This window comes from Podarcis liolepis (genome assembly GCF_965112155.1).
Source record: "Podarcis liolepis genome assembly, chromosome: 2".
Lineage (NCBI taxonomy): Eukaryota > Metazoa > Chordata > Lepidosauria > Squamata > Lacertidae > Podarcis > Podarcis liolepis.
This window is the reverse complement of record NC_139555.1, coordinates 5,360,295-5,383,510: the sequence shown is the minus strand read 5'-3', so window position 1 is coordinate 5,383,510 and position 23,216 is coordinate 5,360,295. Positions and strand designations below refer to the sequence as shown.

Genomic DNA, 23,216 nt, shown 5'->3' with positions numbered 1-23,216 from the left:
TCCATGACAGAAAAGTTTACACTTGCTCTAGATCATGGCCATCGCACTCCTTCATGGCTTTCTCTTCATCCAAGTTGCTTCTTGCCTACTCTCCCCTGGGCAAACTGAAGCACCACCCGAGTAACAGACGTGATGCAGGAGAAAATGTTGGCATAAGGATCCACAAAAGGGGAGGAGGGAAGTCAAAGGGGATTCATTGATTATAGCTTAATTGTTCTCTTTGTTGGTGTTTGTAAACCCGAAAATCCAAAAATAAACTAATATAATTTTGGGGGGAAGTGGAGTATCAAGGGAAAGAGTGTGACTAGCCGGCAGGCAACCTGAACTCCACACTGCAACTTTCCCCCAGGTCCCAGTTACTATGTCCTCCTCTCTTCCGTGGAACTCAAAATGGCATTCACACGGGATTCCCAGTTAAGTCTGCCATCCAGGCACTGACCAGACTCAGAACAACTTAACCTCAGCAGTTTGCTGCGTGCACCATATGCCTTCAGCCTATGCCCAGTTGACTGGAAAACACCCATGTGGCATATATAACGCTCCTGCTTTGTATGCATTTTCACACGTTTGAACTTAAAGATTCTTCAGTCACACAATATATTGCCAAGATTGGGCATCATACTCACTTGTGTTTTGCAAAGGCCTCTTCGCTGCACAAGTGACAGGCATGAGGGAAAGGCAGATAGATGACTTCAGATCACACTGCTCAATGCCGTGCAATTGCTTCCAGAGCTATACCCAACCTAGCCCAACCTCAGAAACCTAGCCTTTGTGCACAAGGGCAAAAGTTCAAGGCCCTGGGGGTGATTGAAACTTAATACCATGACTGTACTGTGTGCTAAAGGATGAGAGACAAAGGTTTGGGAGGAGTTGACTGGCCATCAGGAGAGACTTCTTGGTTCCTTAGTGTTCCCCCTCCTCTGTGGGCTTCATTCCATATATACTGCTCACAAGGCAGGCTGTCTCTCAGCCATAGTTCCCTGCCTGGTCTCCCACAGTGAGAAGATGGAAGTAACAGCAAAACATTTCCCCTGAAGTCAGTTTGCCGCACTACAGAGCTTCCACTATAAAGGAAAGGAACAGAGATATATATGTCACTTCTGGTCTCATTCACACCTGGCTGGGATGGCACATGCCCAGAGAGCGTAGTCTCATCCACAGTGAGCACAGTGGTAGAGCACATGCTTGCAACATTCAGAAGACCACAGGTCCCTGGGATCTCAGTTTAAGAGGATCTTTGTGGGGGGAGCAGGCAATGTGAGAAGACCTCTCTGGGCCCGAGACCCTGAAAAGCTACTGCCACTCGAATGAACCAGGAATGAGGAACCTGTGTCCCTCCAGAATTTGCTGAACCACAACTCTCCTCATCTCTGCAGTTAGCTATGCTGGGTGGGACTGATGGGAGTTTGAAGCCAACATATTCGGGAGGGTTTCAGGTTAGGCACCCTTGGAATAAACACTAATGGGAAAGATGGCAAGAGAGCTGCCATATACCAGGCCAGGCTTTCTGCAAAAGGGCTTGAGGTAAAAAGCTGGAACTCGTGGACACCTAATGCAACTGAACGTTGAAGGTTCAGGACAGATAAAAAGAAGGAAGGCACTTCTTCAAGCTGTACTCAGTTCAGCTATGGTACTTGGTCCCCCAGGAGGCAGTGATGGCCACCAAACTAGATGAGGGAGAGACAAATTCATGGAGGAGGAGAGGGCTATTGAGGGCTACTAGTCACGACAACTGTGCCCAGAGTCCACAGTTAGAGGCAGATGTTTCTGGACGTCAGCTGCCGGAGAGGCTCTTGAGATCGGATCCTGTTTGCAGGTTTTCCACAGGCATCTGTTGGACTAGATGGGCCACTGGCCTGATCCAGCAGGCTCTTCTTACCTTCTTATGGAACTCAAGAGATTTTGCATTGTTTCCTTTGCTTTCAGTGTGTTATGTATTGGGTTTAACACATTTTATGTTACAAGGCGCATTCTAACCAATCGTAGAAGCGTTGGTAGACGAACGTTCTAATGGCAAGTAAGCACATGCTCTTTCAACTGCCAACTGGCGATGAGGATGGGATGTTGATGACTTCCCGCCGGCTGCCAGAGGCCTAAGACCACACCGCAGCACCATCGCCTGCCGCCTCACAGTAAGCACGACCTCACTGCCACGCTGGACTCAGCAAATACCGTATTTTTCGCACCATAGGACGCACCGGACAATAGGACGCACTTTGTTTTAGAGGGGGGAGAACAAGAAAAAAAATATCTCCCCCTCTCTGCCCAGCGCCCCTTCAGTGAAGCGGCAGGAGGCGCTGCGCAGAGAGGGGGAGAACTTTCCCCCTCTTGTTTTCCCGCTCTAAAACAAGGTGCCGTTTAAGGTGCGTTCAGGCGGCTACCTTGGAAGCCTGGAGAGCGAGAGGGGTCGGTGTGCACTGACCCCTCTCGCTCTCCAGGCTTCAGGTTCCTTTCGGCCTGCTCTTTGGGGCTGGCGGGGGGAAGCCCACCACCAGCCCCAAAGAGCAGGTCAGGGAGCAGCGGAAAGGTGCAGTGGAGAGGCTCCTCCATAGCCACGTGTCACCTCTCCAGCCGGGAGACGGTCGCGGGGTGCTTCTTTAGCCCCGCGCACGCTCTCCCGGCTGGGGAGGTGACGTGCGGCTATAGAGGCTCCTGCCATAGCCGCGCGTCACCTCTCCAGCCGGGAGAGGGTCGCGAGGGTCTGCTTTAGCCCCGCGCGTGCTCTCCCGGCTGGGAGAGAGGTGATGCGGGGCTGTAGAGGCTCCTGCGTTAAGGAAAACAAGTTTTAGAAGGACTGCACATGTCTCACCCGAGGACCGTCTGGATGAAGGCATTGGCCCGTAGCTATGTGTGGTGGCCAGGCATAGATGCGGAGAGGGCTGGGTGAAACATTGCGAGCCCTGCCAGGTCTCCCAGCCGGATCCACCCAAGGCACCAGTACAGTCCTGGAAGTCCACACAATCCCCATGGTCTTGGGTGCACGTGGATTTCACGGGGCCTTTTCAGGACCAACACTTCCTGGTTGATTCTCAGTCCAAGTGGCTCAAGGTGGTGCCGACCTCAACCGTGTCCGCTAGAGCAACTATAAACACGCTCAGGAAGCTATTTGCGATACATGGCTTGCCAGACACACTGGTGAGTGATAATGGGACCGCTTTTACATCGGCGGAATTCAAAGAATTTGTAACCAAGAATGGAATCCGCCACATTCGTTCCGCTCTTTTTCACCCAGCCACTAACGGCCAAGCTGAACACATGGTCCATACTACCAAAGATGCGCTTAGGCGCATAGTGCATGGAGACTGGACTCTCCGGTTGGCGGAGTTCTTATTGAGACTGGGCTCTTGATCAACTCCCATCCATTGTGGCGCGGGGGGCTCCAAGAGGGTTCTCTCCTGGGGACACTGTGTACGTCCGGAACAATGGGCCCAGACAGGGTTGGGTCCCTGGTATCATTGCCTGCTGTACAGGTCTGGTTTCCTATGAGGTAGGGTTGGAGGGGGGACTGGTTTGGAAGACACCTCAACCAGATCAGAGCCAGGGCACCTCCGAACATGGAACTTCAAGCGGAACCAGAGGACAGAGAAATGGGTACTTCAGGAGAGTCTGTGCTCAGGCCAGGGTGGGAACCAGATGGGCTGCCGGTGGCTGAGTTACCCCAGCAGGGCGACTTCAGGCCAGAATCCTCAGTGGCTCCATCGGCAGTGACCCCTTCGGAGCTGGCCTCGCTGACTGCCCCACTCAGACAGTGGGTACTGGAGGAACCTCCTGGGTCACCCATTTGGGCACAGGAACTGCAACGATCCCAGCAGGAGAGGAAAAGGCCGGCACACCTTGATGACTATGTTTGTTCCTTTTGTTAGGAAGTTGGGGGAGGAGTGTTATGTATTGGGTTTGACACATTTTATGTTACAAGGCGCGTTCTAACCAATCGTAGATGTGTTGGTAGATGAACATTCTAATGGCAAGTAAGCGCATGCACTTTCAACTGCCAACTGTCAGTTCATGCTTGGCATTATTATCGTGCTGTCCAGTCAGTTTGGATCTTGTGTTCCTATGAGTGAGCTGTTGTCACTGACAAATGTCACTCACAAATGTTGAATAAACTTAGTTGAGGAACTTATACTGCCTTGGGCTTTTGACATTTTCCAAACATTTAACACAATGCAATTTCTGTTGGAAAGTTGGGCCTGGAGACTCAGGGGTCTAGACTGCTTTTTTCTTTTCTTTTCTTAACTCAACAGGGCCATCTCTCTTTACAGCCACTCTGTATTATTCTCATCACATCTATTAAAGATTTGGGGTAAGGCACTTATGTAGAACAAGAGGGTCTGGGTAGGATTTTTAGACCCTGCTATGCGCTTTATCCCTTTCAGAGGAGGAAGCGGAACGGAGCCCAATCTGATGTCGTCAGGGTGGGCAATCTTCCCCCACCTTTTCTTGGATTAGCAACTAATGGGATTTAGCTGCTCATCCAATATCCCCCTTAAATACAGGAGCGGAGGGGGCTAAATGCCACTCCGGATTAAAAAATACACCCCTTCCTCCATAGAAAAGTGCAGCTCAGTTAAGCTGTTTCTAATTAAAGCCAGCCCCTACATGTCCATCACCCCTCCCTGAGCAAGCCACAGCGACCCCAGCCAAAAAGGAGCTTGCAAATTTCATACGTTTCATCAGCCAGCGTGGAGAGAATATTCAGGGGGTCAGAGATGGAAGGCACACTTCCTTTTCAGGCAACAGGTAGAAACACCACCCCTCTCCTGCTCTATGCTCACAGGCAGTTAAAAATGAACTAACCACTATTTGCAAAACGAAGAAGCCAATTTAGACCAAGTTAGGGCCTTGGGTCCATCTATCCAGTTTTGTCTACAATGACTGGCAGGGCATCTCCGGGACTTCAGACAGAGATGTCTCCCAACCCAACTAGAGACGAGGGGGATGGAATCCGGGACTTTGCATGCAAAGCAGATGCTCAAATCATGGAGCCAAGGCTGTTCCTCACACCGTCAACCCCCCGATCTGTCCTGAGAAGAGGGAGCAGGTGTATAGACGCCATTCCAAAGGGCAAGCACCTTTTACTTATGTGCTTTTCGCTTCTCCTTAATTAATTTTTTTTAGCATTCTTCGCTCACAGAAAAAGATGTCCACTGTAACTCCTACACAATAGAATCATAAAACCGTCCAACCCCCTGCAACTAGGCCATCCAAACTGTGCTTAAAAACCTCTGATGGAGTTTGTCACCTCTGGTGGGAGTCTGCTCCCCTATAAAACAGCTCTTTCTAAAAGAAAGTTCTTCCTGGTGTTTAGTCAGGACCTCCTTTCTTGTAACTTGAAGCCGTTCTCCAGAGCAGGAGAAAACAAGCTTGCTCCATCCACCACGTAGCAGCCTTTAAGGTAGTTGAAGATGGCTATCATATCTCCTCTCAGTTCCCTCTTTACCAGGCTAAACATACCCAGCTCTCTCCACCATTCCTCACAAGGCTTGGTTTCTATCTTGGTTGCCCTCCTCTGCACACCTTCCAGCTTGTCAATGTCCTTCTTAAATTGTGGTGCCCAGTGTGGTGTCTGACCAAGGCAAAATACAGCAGGACATGAATCACTGCTCTGGCATGCCTCTGATGAGCTATAGCTCAGTGTCAGAGGATGTATTTCTGGTTCAATCCCACCTAGCGTCTCTGGGTAGGGATGGGAAAGACCCCTCCCTGCCTGAAAGTAGGCGCAGCAATGGAAGAGGCAGCTTCCTCTTCCTGGAATATCTAGGGGTGGGGAGGGGAGATGACATCCACAATAAACCATCCTTGCTCCTCTGTGTTATTGACAGGCAGGGTACGAATGTATTAAATAGCTGGTTGTTGGCATCCGTCTGCTTCAAGAAACAATTGACTGTGTCTCCGGGAGCGAAGCCAAACCGCTGAATTAGCAGCACCATAGCGACCTCTCTGGGGAGCAAATCTGGCCAGTGTGTATGGAGGTCCTGGGCTGCCCAGACGACAAGACCCCTTTCTTGGACTCACTGATGTGGTCCAAAAGAAAGCAGAGCAAGATGTTTGGCACCAGCTTGGCTGCAGGAGCTGCTGGAAGGAGGCGTACAAGGAACCATCCCACTGTTTTGGGGACTCCACTCTGGATTTGTGTAGGGTTTCCTCTTTTGTCTTTTCTTCACCTGAAAATATCACACAAGGCAGAGGATGTTTAGGATAAGAGTTTTCCTTCTCCTAGATGGGCTATCTTTCCAGGCTGATGAGCCCCATCTGCCCCTAGCTTCCCTTTACAGCACATGCAGAAACCGCCTTCTTGACCACTGGACCCACTTTTGGTCTCATCCGCTCCATCCACTGCAGCCTGTCTTCACATGCAGGGTAAGTTCCTAACTCACAGAGGGTTTGAGACCTAACAGCTACCTGTCACCTGGTTTAGCTGGACAGTCAAAGTCATTCCCAGGTTTAGGCCACTGTCGCACTCCAAAAGTTCCTAAATGTACCTAATCCTCTTTGCACTTTGTGCGTGTGAAAACAGTCATCAAGAAAGGCAAGCTCATATTGAGAAAGCTGCAGAACATATAAATCACATGCCACAAACACCAGACTAGAGCCAGCTGCTACATAAAACAAGTTTAATATCCAATGGGAGTGCACAGAGGTCGTGGTGCATCCAACTGTTCAGAGAGGGGGCGAGAAAATCACATATAGGGAGCCATGGCCCAGAGAATGAACAAATCAGAAGGGGGTGGGGAGAGGAGGAAACCACTTTACACCAAGCAAAGGGGGCTGAAGCTGGGTAGGGAGAAGAGAAAAAGAGGAATAAATACATATTTGCCAGGATGGGGAAAGGGAACACACAGTACCAACACTGTCCAGAGGAAGGGGGTGACCAGAAAGTTGCATGCAGTGACCTGGGTTTAACCCTAATACAATCATTATCCCCTAAAATTAAAAAGGGGGGAAATACAACTCTTCCAACTTCCTCCATCATGGAAAAGGAATCTTGCAACAGAAGGGGTGTTTCGGAGGAAGGATGGAATGTTCTGTCCAACTGGGAGACATCCACGGAGTAAGCAGCAACATTACTAAAGAGCCAACCTTTTGAAGCTGCCAAGGGCCGGGGCCGGGGGCACCCTTGCACATGCTCCCCTTGGCTGGAAAGAGCAGGCCAAACCAGGAAAAAGTGTGCAGTTAGCATCTGCATGGGCAGCTTTACGATATAGCATTGGTCCCAAATTTACTGCGGCAGCCTGCACCAATCACCACCAAGCCCTGGTCTGCTTTCCGGGAAGGGAGCAAAACAGTAAGGAATTGATGGGGCTCAGGAGAGGTGCATTATCAAGGGCTCCAGTGCCATTTGGTCTAAGAAGTTGGAGTGCAAATGATTCAAGTCCATCAGCAGCATTAAAAAAAAACAACTAACCGTCCTGGGCCACTCATGAGGATGCTGTTAACAGGGTGACGGATTCGGGGAAGGAAGAGCAATATTCAGTATTGCTGCAATCTCAATTGTTGCCAGCAGGGGTCACTGCCCAACAAAAAATATATATATACAGGGACAGAAAGAATACAATTGGGGGGTGGGGGACAGAATTAAGTAGTAGCACTGCTCTCCCTCCAGAACATTGCCCCAATCTGGGAAGAGAAGGAGAAAGGAGAAAGGGGCCTTTGATCACCTGCAGACCCATTTCCTAGAATGCCCCCTCCTTGCACTAATTGGTCTCTGTTCCCTCCCCCCTCCTGCACATATTGCAGACACACACACACACACACACACACATCCTTTTTAAGTCCCCGGCTTCACCACCTAGGTCCCTTCGCTGCAGCCCAAAGCGCAGCACACGAAAGCAAGAAAGCAGCAGCTGCCACTGAGTATTGGTCACCTCCGGTCAAAAAAATAAAGAGAGAGAGAACCAAGCTTCACAGACCACCAAGAAAATACAAAACTGACCAACAAAATAGAAAGGGAAACGAAAGAGAGAGAAAAAGAAAGGCCACAGAATCGGCACCCGAACCCCCCACTTGCCCCAACCCTCCCACCACACCCATATATTTTATTATCTCTATATATATATTTATCACACACACACGCGCACACACAGAGACCGTGCAAAAAATCCTGGCAGAGCCAGAATATGAGAAAAAGAGAGAGAGAGAGAAACCAAAAGTTAACCCCAACCCCCCCCCTACCCACCCCAACCCCCACAGCAACCGGTGCCGGCAAGGAAAAGCAAACCCAATAGGGGAAAGGAAGTTGGGGAAGGGGAGAGGGGGGTTGGGGAAGGGGGGAATCAACCCATAATGGAACCAACAAGTGAGGGGGTTTAGCCCCACCACCACCCCTGCACTCATTTCTTGTTCTTCAGCTGGTTGGCCAGCCAATCCAAGCCCTCGTAGAGGCCGTCTCCGCTGGTGGCACAAGTGGCCTGGATGTACCAGTTGCGATGGCGCAGCGAATGCAGGCCCAGCTTGTCCGTGATTTCTGCCGCGTTCATGGCGTTGGGGAGGTCCTGGGTGGAGAAGAGGAGGCAGAAAAAGACCAGAGTTTTCAACTACCCAAGATGAAAGGCAGGGAGAGGAGAAAGAGGAAGCCAGCCTCGAAGAGGCGTCCTCAAAAATCAATTTAGGACCCAATGTGGGTTTGAGTCAGTGGCAACTGACCCAGTGGCGCTGAGGTGGCGGGAGCATTTCCAGATATTACAGCCCTGGTAAGTAGTGTCCATTTTTGCTAGAGGCACCATCTAGCTGCCCCTTCCTTCCTTCTTTCCTTCTTCAAGCCTCCTAAGATCGCTGCTAGCTCTTCCCACAGTAGCCAGACTCCATACAGGAAGAGCTTAAAATGCCTGCCTGGCGATGAAGCCCTCCCCACCCACCCACTTTTCAGATTTCACCAAGTGTTGCCCACAGGTTCTGCCTGCTCTGCACTAACAAGTATGTACGTAAGTTAGTAAACTGGCTACCAAGGTAGTCAAAATTGAAACTGATGCCACCCCTGCCTGCTCCTGTAGAAAACCTCTGCTGGCATCTGCCAATGGCCTCCTCCACATGAGGCAGGTTGGTGACCAGAGGGAATATCTTATTAGTTGTGGTTCCCCACCTCTGGAACTCTTACCCCACAGAGGCTTGCCTAGTTATCTTTTACGTCCCATTTTACTCTCCCAGACTTTTGAAAAGTGTTATAAGGACATTTACAAGTAAGTTTGATGTTTTTTAATGTTGCTTTAAATCGTATCAATATTATTCTCTTGTTTACTTGTAAAACCCACCTGAAAACTAAGATTGAAGGGTGGCATATAGTTGTTTTTAAGTACTATTTTGCACAGTTCATTCTGCTATTCACAGGGAGGAACAAGTGGAGTTGCTTCACAGAGGAACTGATGCATCAGTCAAAAGGAACTCTTACTGAACAACTCCTTTGGACTCTTTGATGTAACCAGGCCGGGCCCACACACTTCCTAGTCCATTATTGCAATCCAAAGGGCTAGAAATTCGCTTTGGACACACAAAAATCCAGGAGCTGGGTTCTTAGGAAACAGAATTCAAAACCCATACCACTATCTTACGTCCACTCCCACAGAATCACAGTGCACACGCAGCCCTGAATTATCCATGCACTTATTTCTGGAGCCACAAAAGCACATGATTTGTTTTGCTCAGTCCTGCACTCAACAACAGCCCCTCATCTGCACAGAATGCACATGGGCAAAAGCAGCAACTGCACTTTCCTTCTGAACAGCTATTCTGAGGTGCTGCATGGAATCCTACAACCAAAGTTTCTTACTATGGCAGTATACACCTTTCCACACCCCAGAGTTTGTAGGTTTCAGTGCTGCTCCACACCATGTATGATGTAGGTGTCCGTTTGTCCCAATGGCCCACGGGAAAATCTTAGCCACCTAAAGAGAAGCCAGCGTGTTCCACAGAGTCTTTCTTGAGATTATACTGGTTCATGGCTGGGTTTTCAGCCAAAGGCTCCAAATTTCACTAGAGAAGAGATGGGGAACTGGTGTCCCTCCAATTGTTTTTGAGACTCTGAACTCCCATTAGCCCCAGCCAGCCTGAGAGAATAACACCCAGGAATAATAGGAGTTAGTAGTCCAACAAACATCTGCAGTCACAGGTTTTGCACCTCTGTCCCAAAGGTGGAATGGGCAGACTTCAGGGATGTCAAATCTCCTTCATTTTTTAAACTAGAACTTGAAGATCTACTACCATGAGTCAGGTACAAGAGACGCACAGTTATAATTAAAGAACAGAGTGCCTCTGAGCACATTCAGAGCCTAGGAATTTGCTTTCAACACAAGAGATGAAATGAGTCCACAGTTCTTTCATACAAACGCCTGGATAGTTACATTTCCGCAGCGAGGCGGGGGGGGGGGGCAGGGGACAATGGGATGGACAATTTTGTTAGTGATACTGTTAAAAATACCGAGAGTTAGAAACTCTTGCCAATCTCATGCCAAGATATTTACTTGTAAATCTTGCTTCTGCCTGCCTCTGCCCTACAGCATGGATCAGTAGCACTTTGTTACTGAACTCCCAAAACAGTCAAATGCAGTCTGCCAGCAGGCCAATATATTACCATGCGTTCCTCATCAAATTGCAGTGCCAAAGGCATGTTTGCTTACCAGAGGCAGGCAGGCAGGCAGGCAGGCAAAGAGACCTCGATCAGATCAGCCCATCAAAGAGGCTCAACTGACTCCCCACCAATCTCCGATGTTCTGGAGCACCCCACCTTTCACTTTGCACCAACCTGTTTGTTAGCAAAGACAAGGAGAACAGCATCTCGCAGTTCATCCTCTGCCAGCATCCGCATCAGCTCCTCACGTGCCTCGTTCACCCGCTCCCGATCATTGCTGTCCACCACAAAGATCAGACCTGAAAGCAAGAAAGGCTGAGGATGAAGGGACACAAGGTATATGAGAGAGACAGACAGACAGACATCTTGCAAGCAAAGTATGAGGATGTGGAGTGGAAATGGGATTAAAGAACGTGAGACCAGCGGGTATAGGGAGGTATACAAATTTAATAAATAAATAAATAAATAAATAAATAAATAATAATAAAGAATTAACACGTGAGGAATTCTGGAGACTGCAAAGGGCAGGCCAGCTGCTCAAAAGATCCAACCATCTGGAAAGGCAGAAGTGAGGATGCAAGCCAGTCCTCAACCCCATTTTTTTCAAGAGAAGATGGGAGAAAAAGGTTACCCAATGGAAACTCACAGCCCTTCCTCTCAAGGAGAAGTGAAGTCTCTTAGAAAAATCTCAGGCTTTGTGTGGCCTTTGCAACCACACAGCCTGATCAGCAACTCTGCAAGGCCTTTTCTCTATGGTTTTTTGTTTTGTTTTTTACTCCCTGCCCTGCCCTACCAACACATAAAAAGGTAAAGGTACCCCTGCCCGTACGGGCCAATCTTGACAGACTCTAGGGTTGTGTGCTCATCTCACTCTAGAGGCCGGGAGCCAGCGCTGTCCGCAGACACTTCCGGGTCACGTGGCCAGCGTGACGAAGCTGCTCTGGCGAACCGGCACCAGAGCAGCACACAGAAACGCCGTTTACCTTCCCGCTATTTATCTACTTGCACTTAAGGGTGCTTTCAAACTGCTAGGTGGGCAGGAGCTGGGACCGAACGACGGGAGCTCACCCCACCGCGGGATTCGAACCACCCACCATGCGATCAGCAAGTCCTAGGCGCTGAGGTTTTACCCACAGCGCCACCCGCGTCCCTTACACACAAACACACAAAGAAATGGAGGGATGGGTTTGTTTTCAAACTTGAAAGCTAGAATTCATGTCCTGAATGAACACTCCAAGTTTTAAACAGATCTCTCAATTGTCCAGGGGCATTGTCTGACTAAAAACAAGAAGCACACGTTAAACCAAGGCCAATTAACCCCACCGCCTCTTCAGGAAGGCCTCCCATGCAAGATGCTGAATCTCAGGAAAACAAGAGGCTGCCTGATAGCTACAGAATCTTGATAATATGGTCCCAGAGTCATCCTACAATGCCAGCACTGCAGGGCTGAAATTCATCCGGTGTCATGCTGCTCCGCTCCACCCCAGGCCACATTCACACTGTACATTCAAAGCACTATGTTAGCACTTTGAAAAGCCATGACATCCCCCAAGGAATTTTGGGAGCTGCAATTTGTTAAGGATGCTGAGAGTTCTTAGGAGACCCTAAAAAGTACTAGAGCCCCACGTGAATTGTGTCTAGCTGTTAACCCGAAGGTTGGTGGTTTGGGTCCACTCAGAGACTGCTTGGGGCAGGATTCCTGCATTGCAGATGACCCTCGGGGTCTCTTCCAACTCTACAATCTCTGGAAACTGTAGCTTTAGGATGAGAATAGGGATCTCCTAACAACTCTCAGGCACCCTCAACAAACTACAACTCCCAGAATTCAATAGAGCTCAAAATAAACAATTGCAAGTGGCAAGGGACCCCAATCTCAACTCAAGCATGCAGGACAGACGGCCACCCAACCTCTGCTGAAAAACCTCCAAGGAAGGACATACCACTCCCTCCCAAGGGAAGTTCTCAGCCACGCAGTCCTGCTGACCCTTTGCTTGCAAGTCACTTTGTTTCTCTTTGGAATCGTGAGATCCACACCTCAGAGAGGCGCCTGCTCCTGTTTAAACATCCTGGGATGAGAGCAAGAAAGCACTCTGGCCAAGTTACCTCAACAAATCAGGGGTTTAACTGAGTCCGGGGGTTGCTGTGCCCAAGACATCCCAAGGGTGAAAACAAGCCCTGAGCCATGCCAACCTGGAAGGTGATGGGGAGAGAGGAGCTTGGTAAATCCCATACCTTGGGTGTTTTGGAAGTAGTGCCGCCACAAGGGCCGTATCTTGTCCTGGCCACCAACATCCCACACGGTGAAGCTGATGTTCTTGTACTCCACCGTCTCCACGTTGAACCCTGAAGAAGAGCAACAGGTTAAGAACCAAGTTTAGCACGACAGGGGACTCAGCCCTCCCTCTGAGCTAGAGACAACCACGCATTCCACATTTAAAGACAAAACACCAAGTATTAGCACGATTTTGCATAGGCCCCAGAATTGGCAGGCAAGCCTGCCTTGCTTCCAGTTCTAGTTCAGACTTCAGATGGCAGGTTCTTTGCTTGACAACAGAAAGGCAACAAGTGTGGCCATTAAGAGGCTGCCATAAACTGAGGCTATATGCTGCTGCATGGTTCAACTATTTTTTGGTTCTCATTTTATGCATTGGTAATGCCAGAGAGGGATATTCTAAATGTTTTTAATTGTACTTTGGGAGCTGCCCTGCGATCTACGGATGGAGGGCGGTATACGAATTTAGTAATAATAAAACCACTTTATGAGGCAAGATTTGTTCTCAACAAATAATTTGGCAAAATTAAATCAAAAAGGGATCTTAGTTTGCTCTTCAAGCTTCACCAGTAAGATGTGTTCACCAGTGCACATGTTACCATGAAGAAGATTAAGCACTTGTTGACCAAATTGACTTGTTTCCATGTAGAACCTTAGCTACAGTCCAACAGTGGGTTCAAGAAACCACAGGGTTGTATCTAGGGAAGTCACTGAACACAGAGAACTACTGCTTGTGCCACGGAACATGTCCTCCCACTCCTCTCTCTGTGTGCCCCCCACATAATCCTAAAATCTGTCCTGGGGTCCGTATGTCCTTCCAAAAAGCTCCTACGGAGGAGAGTGGGGGCAGGTATCTGGGGGGGGGGGCGCACACAGGGGACAAGAGGAAGGGGAAGTTCTTTAGTGCAAACAAGAGCCATTCTGCTCATGTAATTACCTTGTTGAATTTAACCCATAGGCTCCAATGTGACTAACTCTTTAAAATATTCTGAATAATGAGTCACCCTTTCCAACATAGCTGGATAAAAATCAGATGGTGCAATCCAGGGAGCGCTAGTGCTCCACAATCTGTTTCCTTCCACAGCACAGGCACCGCTGATGAATGGAGGTTGCGCAGCAACAGCGCATAACCAATTGCACTCGTAACGGCCTCACAGAGGGGCCCCCACCCCAATTTTCCTTGTTTCTGAGCCATTAACAACAATGCTATAAATGTTTCCAAACTTCCCTTTCAAATCCATAAAACCAGCCATGGGGTTTTTTGTTTCGGTTAAAGGTTGAGGAAAGACCAAACCAGCCAGTCCTGTTGTGATCCCAAGATTAAAGTAACATATCAGAGGCATAATTCATAGCTGAAATGGAATTTCTACATTTGAGGAGGAAGGTACCTCTGGAAACCAGCTGCTGAGGGAAGGTTGTTCTCCTCCTCATGCTCTGGCCAGACATTAGGCTGGCCAGCCACTGGTGGACCAGAGAGACCCTTGGTCTATCTGGGCTCTTCTTAAGTTCCCGTGGCTCCAATGGGCTTCAAGATAAATGTGCTTTTGAGAAGTGCAGAAGCAACAGCCATCTCTGCTTAAAGCCTGCCAGCCCACTCAATACTACCCCAGGAACTGAGTGAGCTGGCAAGATTCTTGTTCCTAACCAGGAACAAGAACCTCAACTGCTAGGGAGACCCTGCCCCAGTAAGGTGCCTTTCCAAAGCTGGAGATGGAAGCTTGGAACAATAATCAATCAAATTTGGGCAAATTGCTGGCATGGCAGGCAGGGTTCTGTGTGCCATGTGCATGTTTACGAGTTCTCCTCTGGATCTAGCGGCTCCTAGTTCTGTGAGTCACCCTAATTAAGCCTGCTGTGTGCTCCGTCAGGGAGGGAACGGACTAGTACAAATGACAGAGAAATTGCTTTAACTTAGCAGACACCCCTCAGCACACTCACACACCACTTTCGTAGAACTGGGACTGAATCCCAGGGGCAGTAAGGAAGACGGGATGCAATGGGTCCCATGGGGGAGCAAGGTGCTTGCTGATACTGCTGTCCTGAAGGGACATCCTATGGCCTGGCTGCAATTCAACCCTTGGAAAAGGAAGGGGGCGGGAAGCAGTTCCCCATACTTAAGGCAAGAGACTGTACCGATAGTAGGGATGGTGGTGACGATCTCTCCCAGCTTGAGCTTGTAGAGGATGGTGGTCTTCCCAGCAGCGTCCAGACCCACCATGAGGATGCGCATTTCCTTCTTGCCAATCAGGCTCTTGAGCAGGTTTCCAAATATGTTCCCCATGGCGGCAGGTTCAACAGTGCAGGACTTGGCTTCTTCTGTCCAGTCGGTGTCAAAGGACAAGTCCTGCGACAATGGAGAAAGGCTATTAGTTGGAGGAATGGCAGCTCCCAGTAACAACGACCAGAACAACGCTCTTGAGACTTGCCCATCATGGATTTCCAGTCTCCCCAAAACTGGAGCCCGTCAGATGTTGTTAGACTCCCAACTCCTACCATCATCGCTAGCCAGCATGGCCAATGGTCAGGGGTGATGGGAGCTGGAGGGCACCAAGCTGGAGAAGACTGGACTAGCAGGTCCTACAAGAAGAGATAAGCCTGAAGCAATATGATGAGATTTGCACCTTCCTTTAAGGCTGGGCTCACACACGCAGGCATAGAGCACCTGGCCACAAATTCAGCAGCCAACTGTTAGAGTATATAACTTGTGGCTCTCCAGATGCTGTTGGACTCCAAATCCCATCAGCCCCAGCAGACATGGCCAATAGCCAGAGATTACGGGAGTTGTAGTCCAGCAACATTTGGAGGGCTACAATTTCCTTACCCCCTGCAAGAAACAGACTCCACAGGAAGTATGGAGAAGATAGTGAAGTTCTTCCTGTGGTATTGAATCTGCCTGCAGGTTATTCACAAACGCAGGGTAATTTGATGCGTGGATCTAAGACTCCATTGGAAACCTCTTTCGAATGGAATCTTCTTTCAAGCAGGAGGAAGGCTTTGCTGAACTGAAAGCCACACCTTCTGCAACTTAAGCCAGCCCTACAAATGAATATCACAAAAGTTAATAACTAACTGCAACATTTTCACACAGCCCACCCACAAAATTTTGTTTTTCATTTGTGACACTGCAACTGCCTGAAAGGATATGATGCCAATTCTTTTTCTCTTCATCAAGACCTGGCTGGTCTTCTGGAGGCAATGCTTGCTTAAGGTAAAGGTAAAGGGATCCCTGACCATTAGGCCCAGTCATGGCAGACTCTGGGGTTGCGGCGCTCATCTCGCTTTATTGGCTGAGGGAGCCAGCGTACAGCTTCCGGGTCATGTGGCCAGCATGACTAAGCCGCTTCTGGCGAACCAGAACAGCGCACGGAAACGCCATTTACCTTCGCGCCAGAGCGGTACCTATTTATCTACTTGCACTTTGATGTGCTTTCAAACTGCTAGGTTGGCAGGAGCTCACCCCGTTGGGTGGATTCGAACTGCCGACCTTCTGATCAGCAAGTCCTAGGCTCTGTGGTTTAATCCACAGCGGTTCTTCAAAAGCCCTCCCGCTGATGGTAATGCAAAATTATTCCCGCCTGAAGATCCTTTATGCAGGCTAAACAAAGACCCACTCTGGTCACAACCAGACCATACATTCAAAGCACACAGCTTCCCAAAAAGAATCCTGGAAACTACAGTTTACCAAAGCCCTTCACAAAGCTACAATTCCCAGCACCCTTAACAAATAACAGTTCCCAGGATTCTTTTTTGCGGGGGGGGGGGGGAGTCATGTGCTTTAAATGCGCATTGAGTGTGCTTTAAATGCATAGTGTGGATATGACCATAATCTTCTCTTACCTTTTCAATGAGCACCATCCATTTCTACCCCTGAAGAAACTCACAACTTATAACCAACTTGACGAATCCCACAAACATACAAACAGCAATGTATGATGGGGTTCCCCCATGTCTTAAAAGAAAAGTATCATTTCATAAAATTTGTCACACAATACAGTAAATGGATACTATAACAGGGAAACTGGGCAGTTTCGAAGTTGCAATTGTCATCTATCCCTAAGCAACCCCAACAAACCAAGGGCTCCATTTTATTTGTAAACGGGGTGGTGTTTATAACCAGAGATTTAAACACAAGGCCATACAAAATTCAAACCCAATTAATTTTGAGCCTCGTGAAGTTTCCCAGTTGAAAAACATCAAGAAAGCAGAAATGCTGCACATCCTCAACCCCCTATATTGTTGAACAAGCATGTTATGAACAATTATTTCCTCTACGCAGAAGAATCACATTATTCGAACACCACCTGAACTTCTAGAAAATTCAGATACGCATGAGCACCCCCAGATTCTGATCAGATTATTCCTGATCATATCTAGTGCCCCTACAGTTGTGTTACTTTCCTCCAGAAATTTCTCAGTTTTTCCCCCAATGAAGATCAGGCCCCTACAGTTTAGAAAGGAGACGGCTTGAGCAAGGTGACTCACTGCAACTGGTCCAGCCCCAGCCCCCAGTTGCCAAACTAGAAACTAAAGACAACTGTGGCCATAGGTAACAAGACAAATAAGGCTTTATGACTCTGTATGAAAAGGCTTTTGTTTTATGAACCTTTAAGGAATGCAGCCCACTTGAGACAACAGCATTTGAGTATGAAATTTGTTTCCCAAGCCCTACCATGATTCTTACAAGTAGTGGAAGAGGGCCAAGTGTGGAAGTAAGGTAGGCAAAGGCTGAGGAGGGCGATAAAAACTATCAAGTGTCCCCAAATTTTCTGAAGTTGAATAACATGGGATGGGATCAAGGCACTCACACCTCTTTTCTTCAAGTACATGAGGTTAAGTTGCTATCGTGCAACAAAACGGATGAGTAGAAGCAAGCATAGCTATGCTGCTAGTTTAAGACTAGGGACTACAACTCCCAGCATGCTTTAGTAGGTGGAGGTATGCAGTTCAGCAAGATGGGAAGTGCTTCAACATCAGATGATGTGGCTATGTTTGGGGAAGAGTGCAATGCCTTCTAACCTGGGTAAATGGCTTATTGCTGCTGCCGCTGCCCAGAAATCACCTAAATCCCAGTGTCCCTATAAGGAAAGCTACATTTGGCGAGTGAAGGATCCCAAGCAGGGCCTCATGTTAGATGGGGAACAGTGTCCTGATTGAGAGCTAGCGTTGGGGGCAGGGTGGGATCAGGATACCAGTGTCAGCGGAGACCTATAAGGGATCCTTTCTCCTGCGTCACAATAATGAAAGGCAAAGCAGAGGGAGGGTGTAAAGAGAGCACATGTGCCAGGCACTGCCCGTCACATAAACCGAGCCACATATGGCAGCATTCATCATTGCTAGACAGCTCAGTTGGAAGCCACATCCACGGAGTCAACAAACTGACCCCCACAATTTGCCTTGTTATTGCCCTTGCCATGAGACTGGATGATCTGTTTCAGGCTTTGACCAAACACAGCCTTGGCCCAACCGACTGTGATCTGCTTCTTTTCCAAAATGAATAAATAAAAAACATCCAGGTGTCTTGTCCCTTGATTTAACCAGGAAGCTTTGTGCGTGGGAAGGAGCTGACACATCCCAGAATCCTGCTTCTGCCGGGTGGTGCTGGCGCCCCCTTCAGCCGAGAAACAGCAACTGCATCTCCCACAGCAGCTTCTCAAGGCCCAGGTGGCCTCGCAGGGCAGGCCCGACTAGCAGGATGCCCCGGGCCAGGTGTCACTTGGGGGGCGAGCCCACGAGGGCGCTCGGCCTCGCTCCGTGGCAAGCCCCCGTTCCGAAGCCTTCCTCTCCAGCGCTCAGGAGAGAAGGCACGACGCCTGTCCTCGCCGCCGCCGCCGCGGCCACCCACTCGAGTGCCAGCCACCCACGCGCGCGCGCTGCCTGGCAAGCGCACGCCCGCAGCTCTCCCCGGCACCCCCAGCCCTGAGCGGCCACCGGGCGCCGCCTGCTGCCCCCACCCCCGCGCAAGGAGCCGGCCAGACACCCCCACATCGCAACGCGCGCGCTCCCGCGGCCTGCACGCTTCCCGGCACTCCCCCCCCCAAACCCCCGCACCCCGTTTAAATATTGCAACACCCCCTCAGAAAAACAACACCACCCCCCGCGCCATCTAACTTTGCCGCCCCTGGCCTTCCCTCCAACCGGGCAAAAGCGGGGGGGGTGAGGAGGGGGGGAAGAAGCGCCTCCCGGAGACCCCCCCTTTCCTGGCCAACGCGCGCACCCCCCGCAAGAGGCTCTTCCCGCTGCCGCAATGGCCCCTCGCGCCCCCAGCCGGCCTCCGCGGGAGCCCCGCCGGCCTGCTTCTGCTCTGCTCGCCCGCGGCTGCAGCGAGGGCTCCGCCGCCCGCTTCCCGCCGGCCCTCGGCTCCCCTCCTCCCGGCCCGCCCGCCCGCCCGGCGAACGGGGCCCGGGCGCCCACCTGCTCCTGCTCCTGCGCGCGCCTCCGCCTCCTGCTGCCCAGCTGACTCTGCACTCCCAGCCCCGCTTGCCAGCCGGAAGCAGCGAGCAGGCAGGCAGGCCCGTGGACACGACGCTCTCGCGAGAACGCGCGCATTCCCCCCTCCCTCCTCGCGCGCTACACACAGACACACTCACAAACCTGGGGGCGGCGAGTCTCGCGAGATGCCCCGCGCCACCGTCTCCATGGCAGCAGCTGCTGCGGCGGTGCAGGTGGGCAGGGCGGGGGAAGCGGCTCCTGGGCTGCCTCGGGCGGCAGAGTTGGAAGGGACCCCGAGGGTCATCTAGTCCAGCCCCCTGCAATGCAGGAATCTTTCGTCCAACGTGGGGCTCGAACCCAGAACCCTGAGATTCAGAGTCTCGTGCTGTACTGACTGAGCTATCAGCACTCTCCCCTTTTGTAGGTCTCTCGTTCTTCTTAACGGGTGCAAGATGATTTGCCGGAGCATCATGGCTGTATTTTGGAACGCACTGGTTTTCATGTCCCAGATTATGAAGCACAATCAGGGCCAGCCTGCAGCAGGAAACGGGCTGAAGGAATGGGGCTTAGAGAAGCACAAAGACAGTCGATACAAGTATGCAGGTATAAAATAAATATAAATACACATGATCCACAATTTTTAGTGTATTGATCTAAGATTATAACTTTTTAATACATTCAGTTTGGCAATGAAGGACCAACTCTGGTTTGAAATACACTGGGTTTAGCAGTCATTAAATAAGAGGGGAGAGAGGTTCCTCTTGTGGATCAGGAATTGGTGAAGTGGTGGGAAGCAGAGAGTAGGAAATAAATGGACAGTTCACCAAATGGAGAGCTGTAGAAAGCAGAGTCCCTCAAGGGGACTGTACTTTTAACTTGTTCATAAACAAGCTAGAATTGGGATGAACAGTGACACGGCCAGGTTTGCGGATATATTAAATTGTTCGGGGCCAAACAAAAAATGTGAAGAGTTCCAGAAGGACCTCTCCAAACTGAGTGGATGGGTGGCAAAATGGCAAATGTAATTCGGTGTAAGCAAGTATAAAATATTTTGGGGGCATGTTGGGGCAAAAAACCCCCAAAAACCTTAATATGCTCATGGAGTTTGAACTGGCTGTGGTGACTGACTGGGAACACAACCTTTGAGTCAATGAAGATGTTGACCCAATGATTATACAAATCAATGGGGCAGCCACATTTGGAATATACAGTGGTACCTCTAGTTAGAAACTTAATTCGTTCCGGAGGTCTGCATTTGTAACTCGAGGTACCACTGTAATGTACAGTTCTGGTTGCCTCACCTCAAGAAGGATATTGTAGGTTGGAAGAGGTTCGCCAAAGGGCAACCAAGATGATCAAGGGGATGGAAGAACCCTATGAGGAAAGGCTGGAGCATTTGGGACTTTTCTTTTTTAGAGAAAAGTTGAGAAAGAGGTAAGATGGTAGAGATTTATAAAATTGCGTATGACATGAAGAAAACAGAGGAGAGGTTTTTTTTAATAAATTTTTTGTTAGAGTTTCCATAATTTTTATAACAACAAAAACAAAACAAGATAATACAATAAACACAACAAACAAAAAACAGGTACAGTTTCAAAATCTTATTTTCTTATAATTTACTTCCCCGACTTCCTCATACTTCCCCTTTCTGTATTCCAATTTCTAATCAATTATTCAGCAAATCCTTCCCTTTTAACTTGAATTTAATCTTACTTATTCTCCTTAGCTTATCCGTTACCGCTAGTAACTGCTTATTTTCTAATCCAACATCATTTTAACACTCATTAATTTTGCAATACTTCTTTAAATAGTCCTTAAATTTTTTCCAATCTTCTTCCGCTGTTTCTCTTCCCTGGTTTCGGATTCTGCTCGTCATTTCTGCCAAACCCATGTAGTCAATCACCTTCATCTGCCATTCTACCAAGGTGGGTAGATCTTGTGTCTTCAAGTACTTTGCGATGAGTATTCTTGCTGCTGTTGTAGCATACATAAAAAAAGTTTTATCCTTATTTAACACCCCCTGGTCGACAATACCCAAGAGAAAGGCCTCTGGTTTCTTCGGGAAGGTATATTTAAATACCTTTTTCAGTTCATTATATATCATTTCCCAGAAAGCCTTAATCTTTGGGCATGTCCACCAAAGGTGAAAAAAGGTGCCTTCATTTTCTTTACATTTCCAACACTTATTGTCCGGCAAATGATAAATTTTTGCAAGCTTGACTGGGGTCATGTACCACCTGTAAATCATTTTCATAACATTTTCTCTTAAGGCATTACATGCCGTAAATTTCATCCCGGTGGTCCACAACTTTTCCCAGTCAGCAAACATGATATTATGACCAATGTCCTGAGCCCACTTATGTGGGAAAATGATTGCTTGTACATAAGAGCATGAGCAGAGTTCTTATTATTGCAGAGTGATTTTACAGCACGAGATATTGCTAAGAGCACGATGAGCAAGTGAACACCTCATGCTAGACTAATGATTGGCTCACGTAGCATAACACTCTCTTTGTCTGTGGGCAAAAGCAAGGTTACATTCCTTTGATTTGTTACTTTTGAGTACCAGGCAGAGCAAGCGCAGTGCTGGAGGAGGGAGGATGATCTATTTTTTACTGTACACAATAAACATTGCACGGCTGAAGCCAAAGCTTTTTCTTCAAGTCAAAAAAAAAAAAAAAAAAAAAAATCAAACATAGCCATTGCTGATATGCTTAAAGCCTGCCAGTCAGTGGGCACTGAGACACACAAAGCTCACTTTCTAGCCACGGCCTTATCTTCCACAGTGTCCCAAAATCCTGCAAAGGATAAATCCTGTTTTACATGTGGCAAAGTAGGCCATTTCCGTGCACAGTGCAGATCCACCACGCAGCAACGCCGCCCTAGCACAAAGTGCCCCATTTGTAAGAAGGGTTTCCACTGGGCTAACCAGTGCCGCTCCAATGCAAATCAGCAAAATCACCAAAACCAACAGAACCAGCCGACGGGAAACCGCCAGTCGGGCCCACCCCGGGCCCAGGTTCAACAATAGGGGATCCAGTGCATTCTCCGGCCATCCCACCTCCGGCCTTGCCTCGCCTTTTTTTAACTCAGGACTTACACCTGCCAGTCCCCTATGTGCCACACCAAGTCAGAGTGTCAGTAGGGGCTGGTTTTTCTTCTACAGCACAGTGCCTTGTCTTTCCACTGTCAGAGGTTTTACAGCAAGGGATTCACCTTGTTCCAGATGTTTTACATGGGTTACAACAAAATGACCCCTATGTGACTGTATTCTCTGATCGCCAGGCGCATCTGCGATCTGGCTCTCCTGTAGCAAAAATCATATGCGTCCCAGGGTCAACCCAGAACCATGACCCTCTTGTTGCTGCTACCTTCTCAGTCACGGAGGAGCGCCCAAAGATCCAGATGACCCTTGGAGGTCGCACAATTACTGGTGTTTTGGACACAGGGGCGGACTGTTCTGTGATTGCCACCAAGGATTGGCCCCCTGCCTGGGCTACGGAACCGGCTTCTACTGTTATCGGCATTGGAGGTTCCACTTCGGCTCGGCGCAGCAGGAACCCTATTTTGATTCAAGGCTCACAAGGCTTTGAGATGACTATATTACCACTGGTTCTGGACATTCCTGTCTCCCTTTGGGGGAGAGATCTGCTTGCCGCAGCAGAAACTACAATTTCTACAAATTTATGCTGAGGGCTGCCCCTGCCATGCCCCAGACTGCGCTTTCTCTTTGTTGGACCACTGACACCCCCGTGTGGATAGATCAGTGGCCCTTGCCTAAAGAGAAGCTTGCAGTGGCAGCCCAGTTAATTGCGGAACAACTCGAACTGGGGCACATTGAACCTTCTACCAGCCCATGGAATACGCCTATTTTTGTCATCAAAAAGAAAGCCTCGAACCGTTGGCGTCTTTTGCACGACCTTCGAAAGGTCAACAACCAACTGCAACCTATGG

At 49.1% G+C, this 23,216-nt stretch overlaps 1 protein-coding gene and 1 long non-coding RNA gene across 2 annotated transcripts; one reads left to right on the top strand and one right to left on the bottom strand.

The window, feature by feature from the left end:
* The first annotated feature begins 2,782 nt into the window (after positions 1–2,782).
* On the top strand, positions 2,783–8,369 carry LOC310698521. The gene is made up of 2 exons (XR_014521572.1): positions 2,783–8,149; positions 8,267–8,369. It is a non-coding gene; the product is annotated as an uncharacterized lncRNA (long non-coding RNA).
* ARF3 (ARF GTPase 3) lies at positions 6,601–19,375 on the bottom strand. Its single transcript, XM_083485450.1, has 5 exons — positions 19,245–19,375; positions 14,967–15,177; positions 12,794–12,904; positions 10,736–10,860; positions 6,601–8,492 (listed from the first exon to the last, which is right to left on the bottom strand). Exons 2-5 carry the CDS (start codon positions 15,112–15,114, stop codon positions 8,331–8,333), a joined length of 546 nt encoding a protein of 181 aa, XP_083341576.1. The 5' UTR covers positions 15,115–15,177; positions 19,245–19,375; the 3' UTR covers positions 6,601–8,330.
* Positions 19,376–23,216: the final 3,841 nt, after the last annotated feature.

Bases quoted from the DNA above. Each gene is read 5' to 3' on its own strand.
- ARF3 (XM_083485450.1), bottom strand. From the start codon at position 15,114: ATGGGGAACATATTTGGAAACCTGCTCAAGAGCCTGATTGGCAAGAAG. The intron at 12,905-14,966 runs GTACAGTCTCTT...GCTCTTCTTCAG, and splicing joins CACCACCATCCCTACTATCG to GGTTCAACGTGGAGACGGTG. The intron at 10,861-12,793 runs GTATGGGATTTA...TCTTGCTTTCAG, and splicing joins CTACTTCCAAAACACCCAAG to GTCTGATCTTTGTGGTGGAC.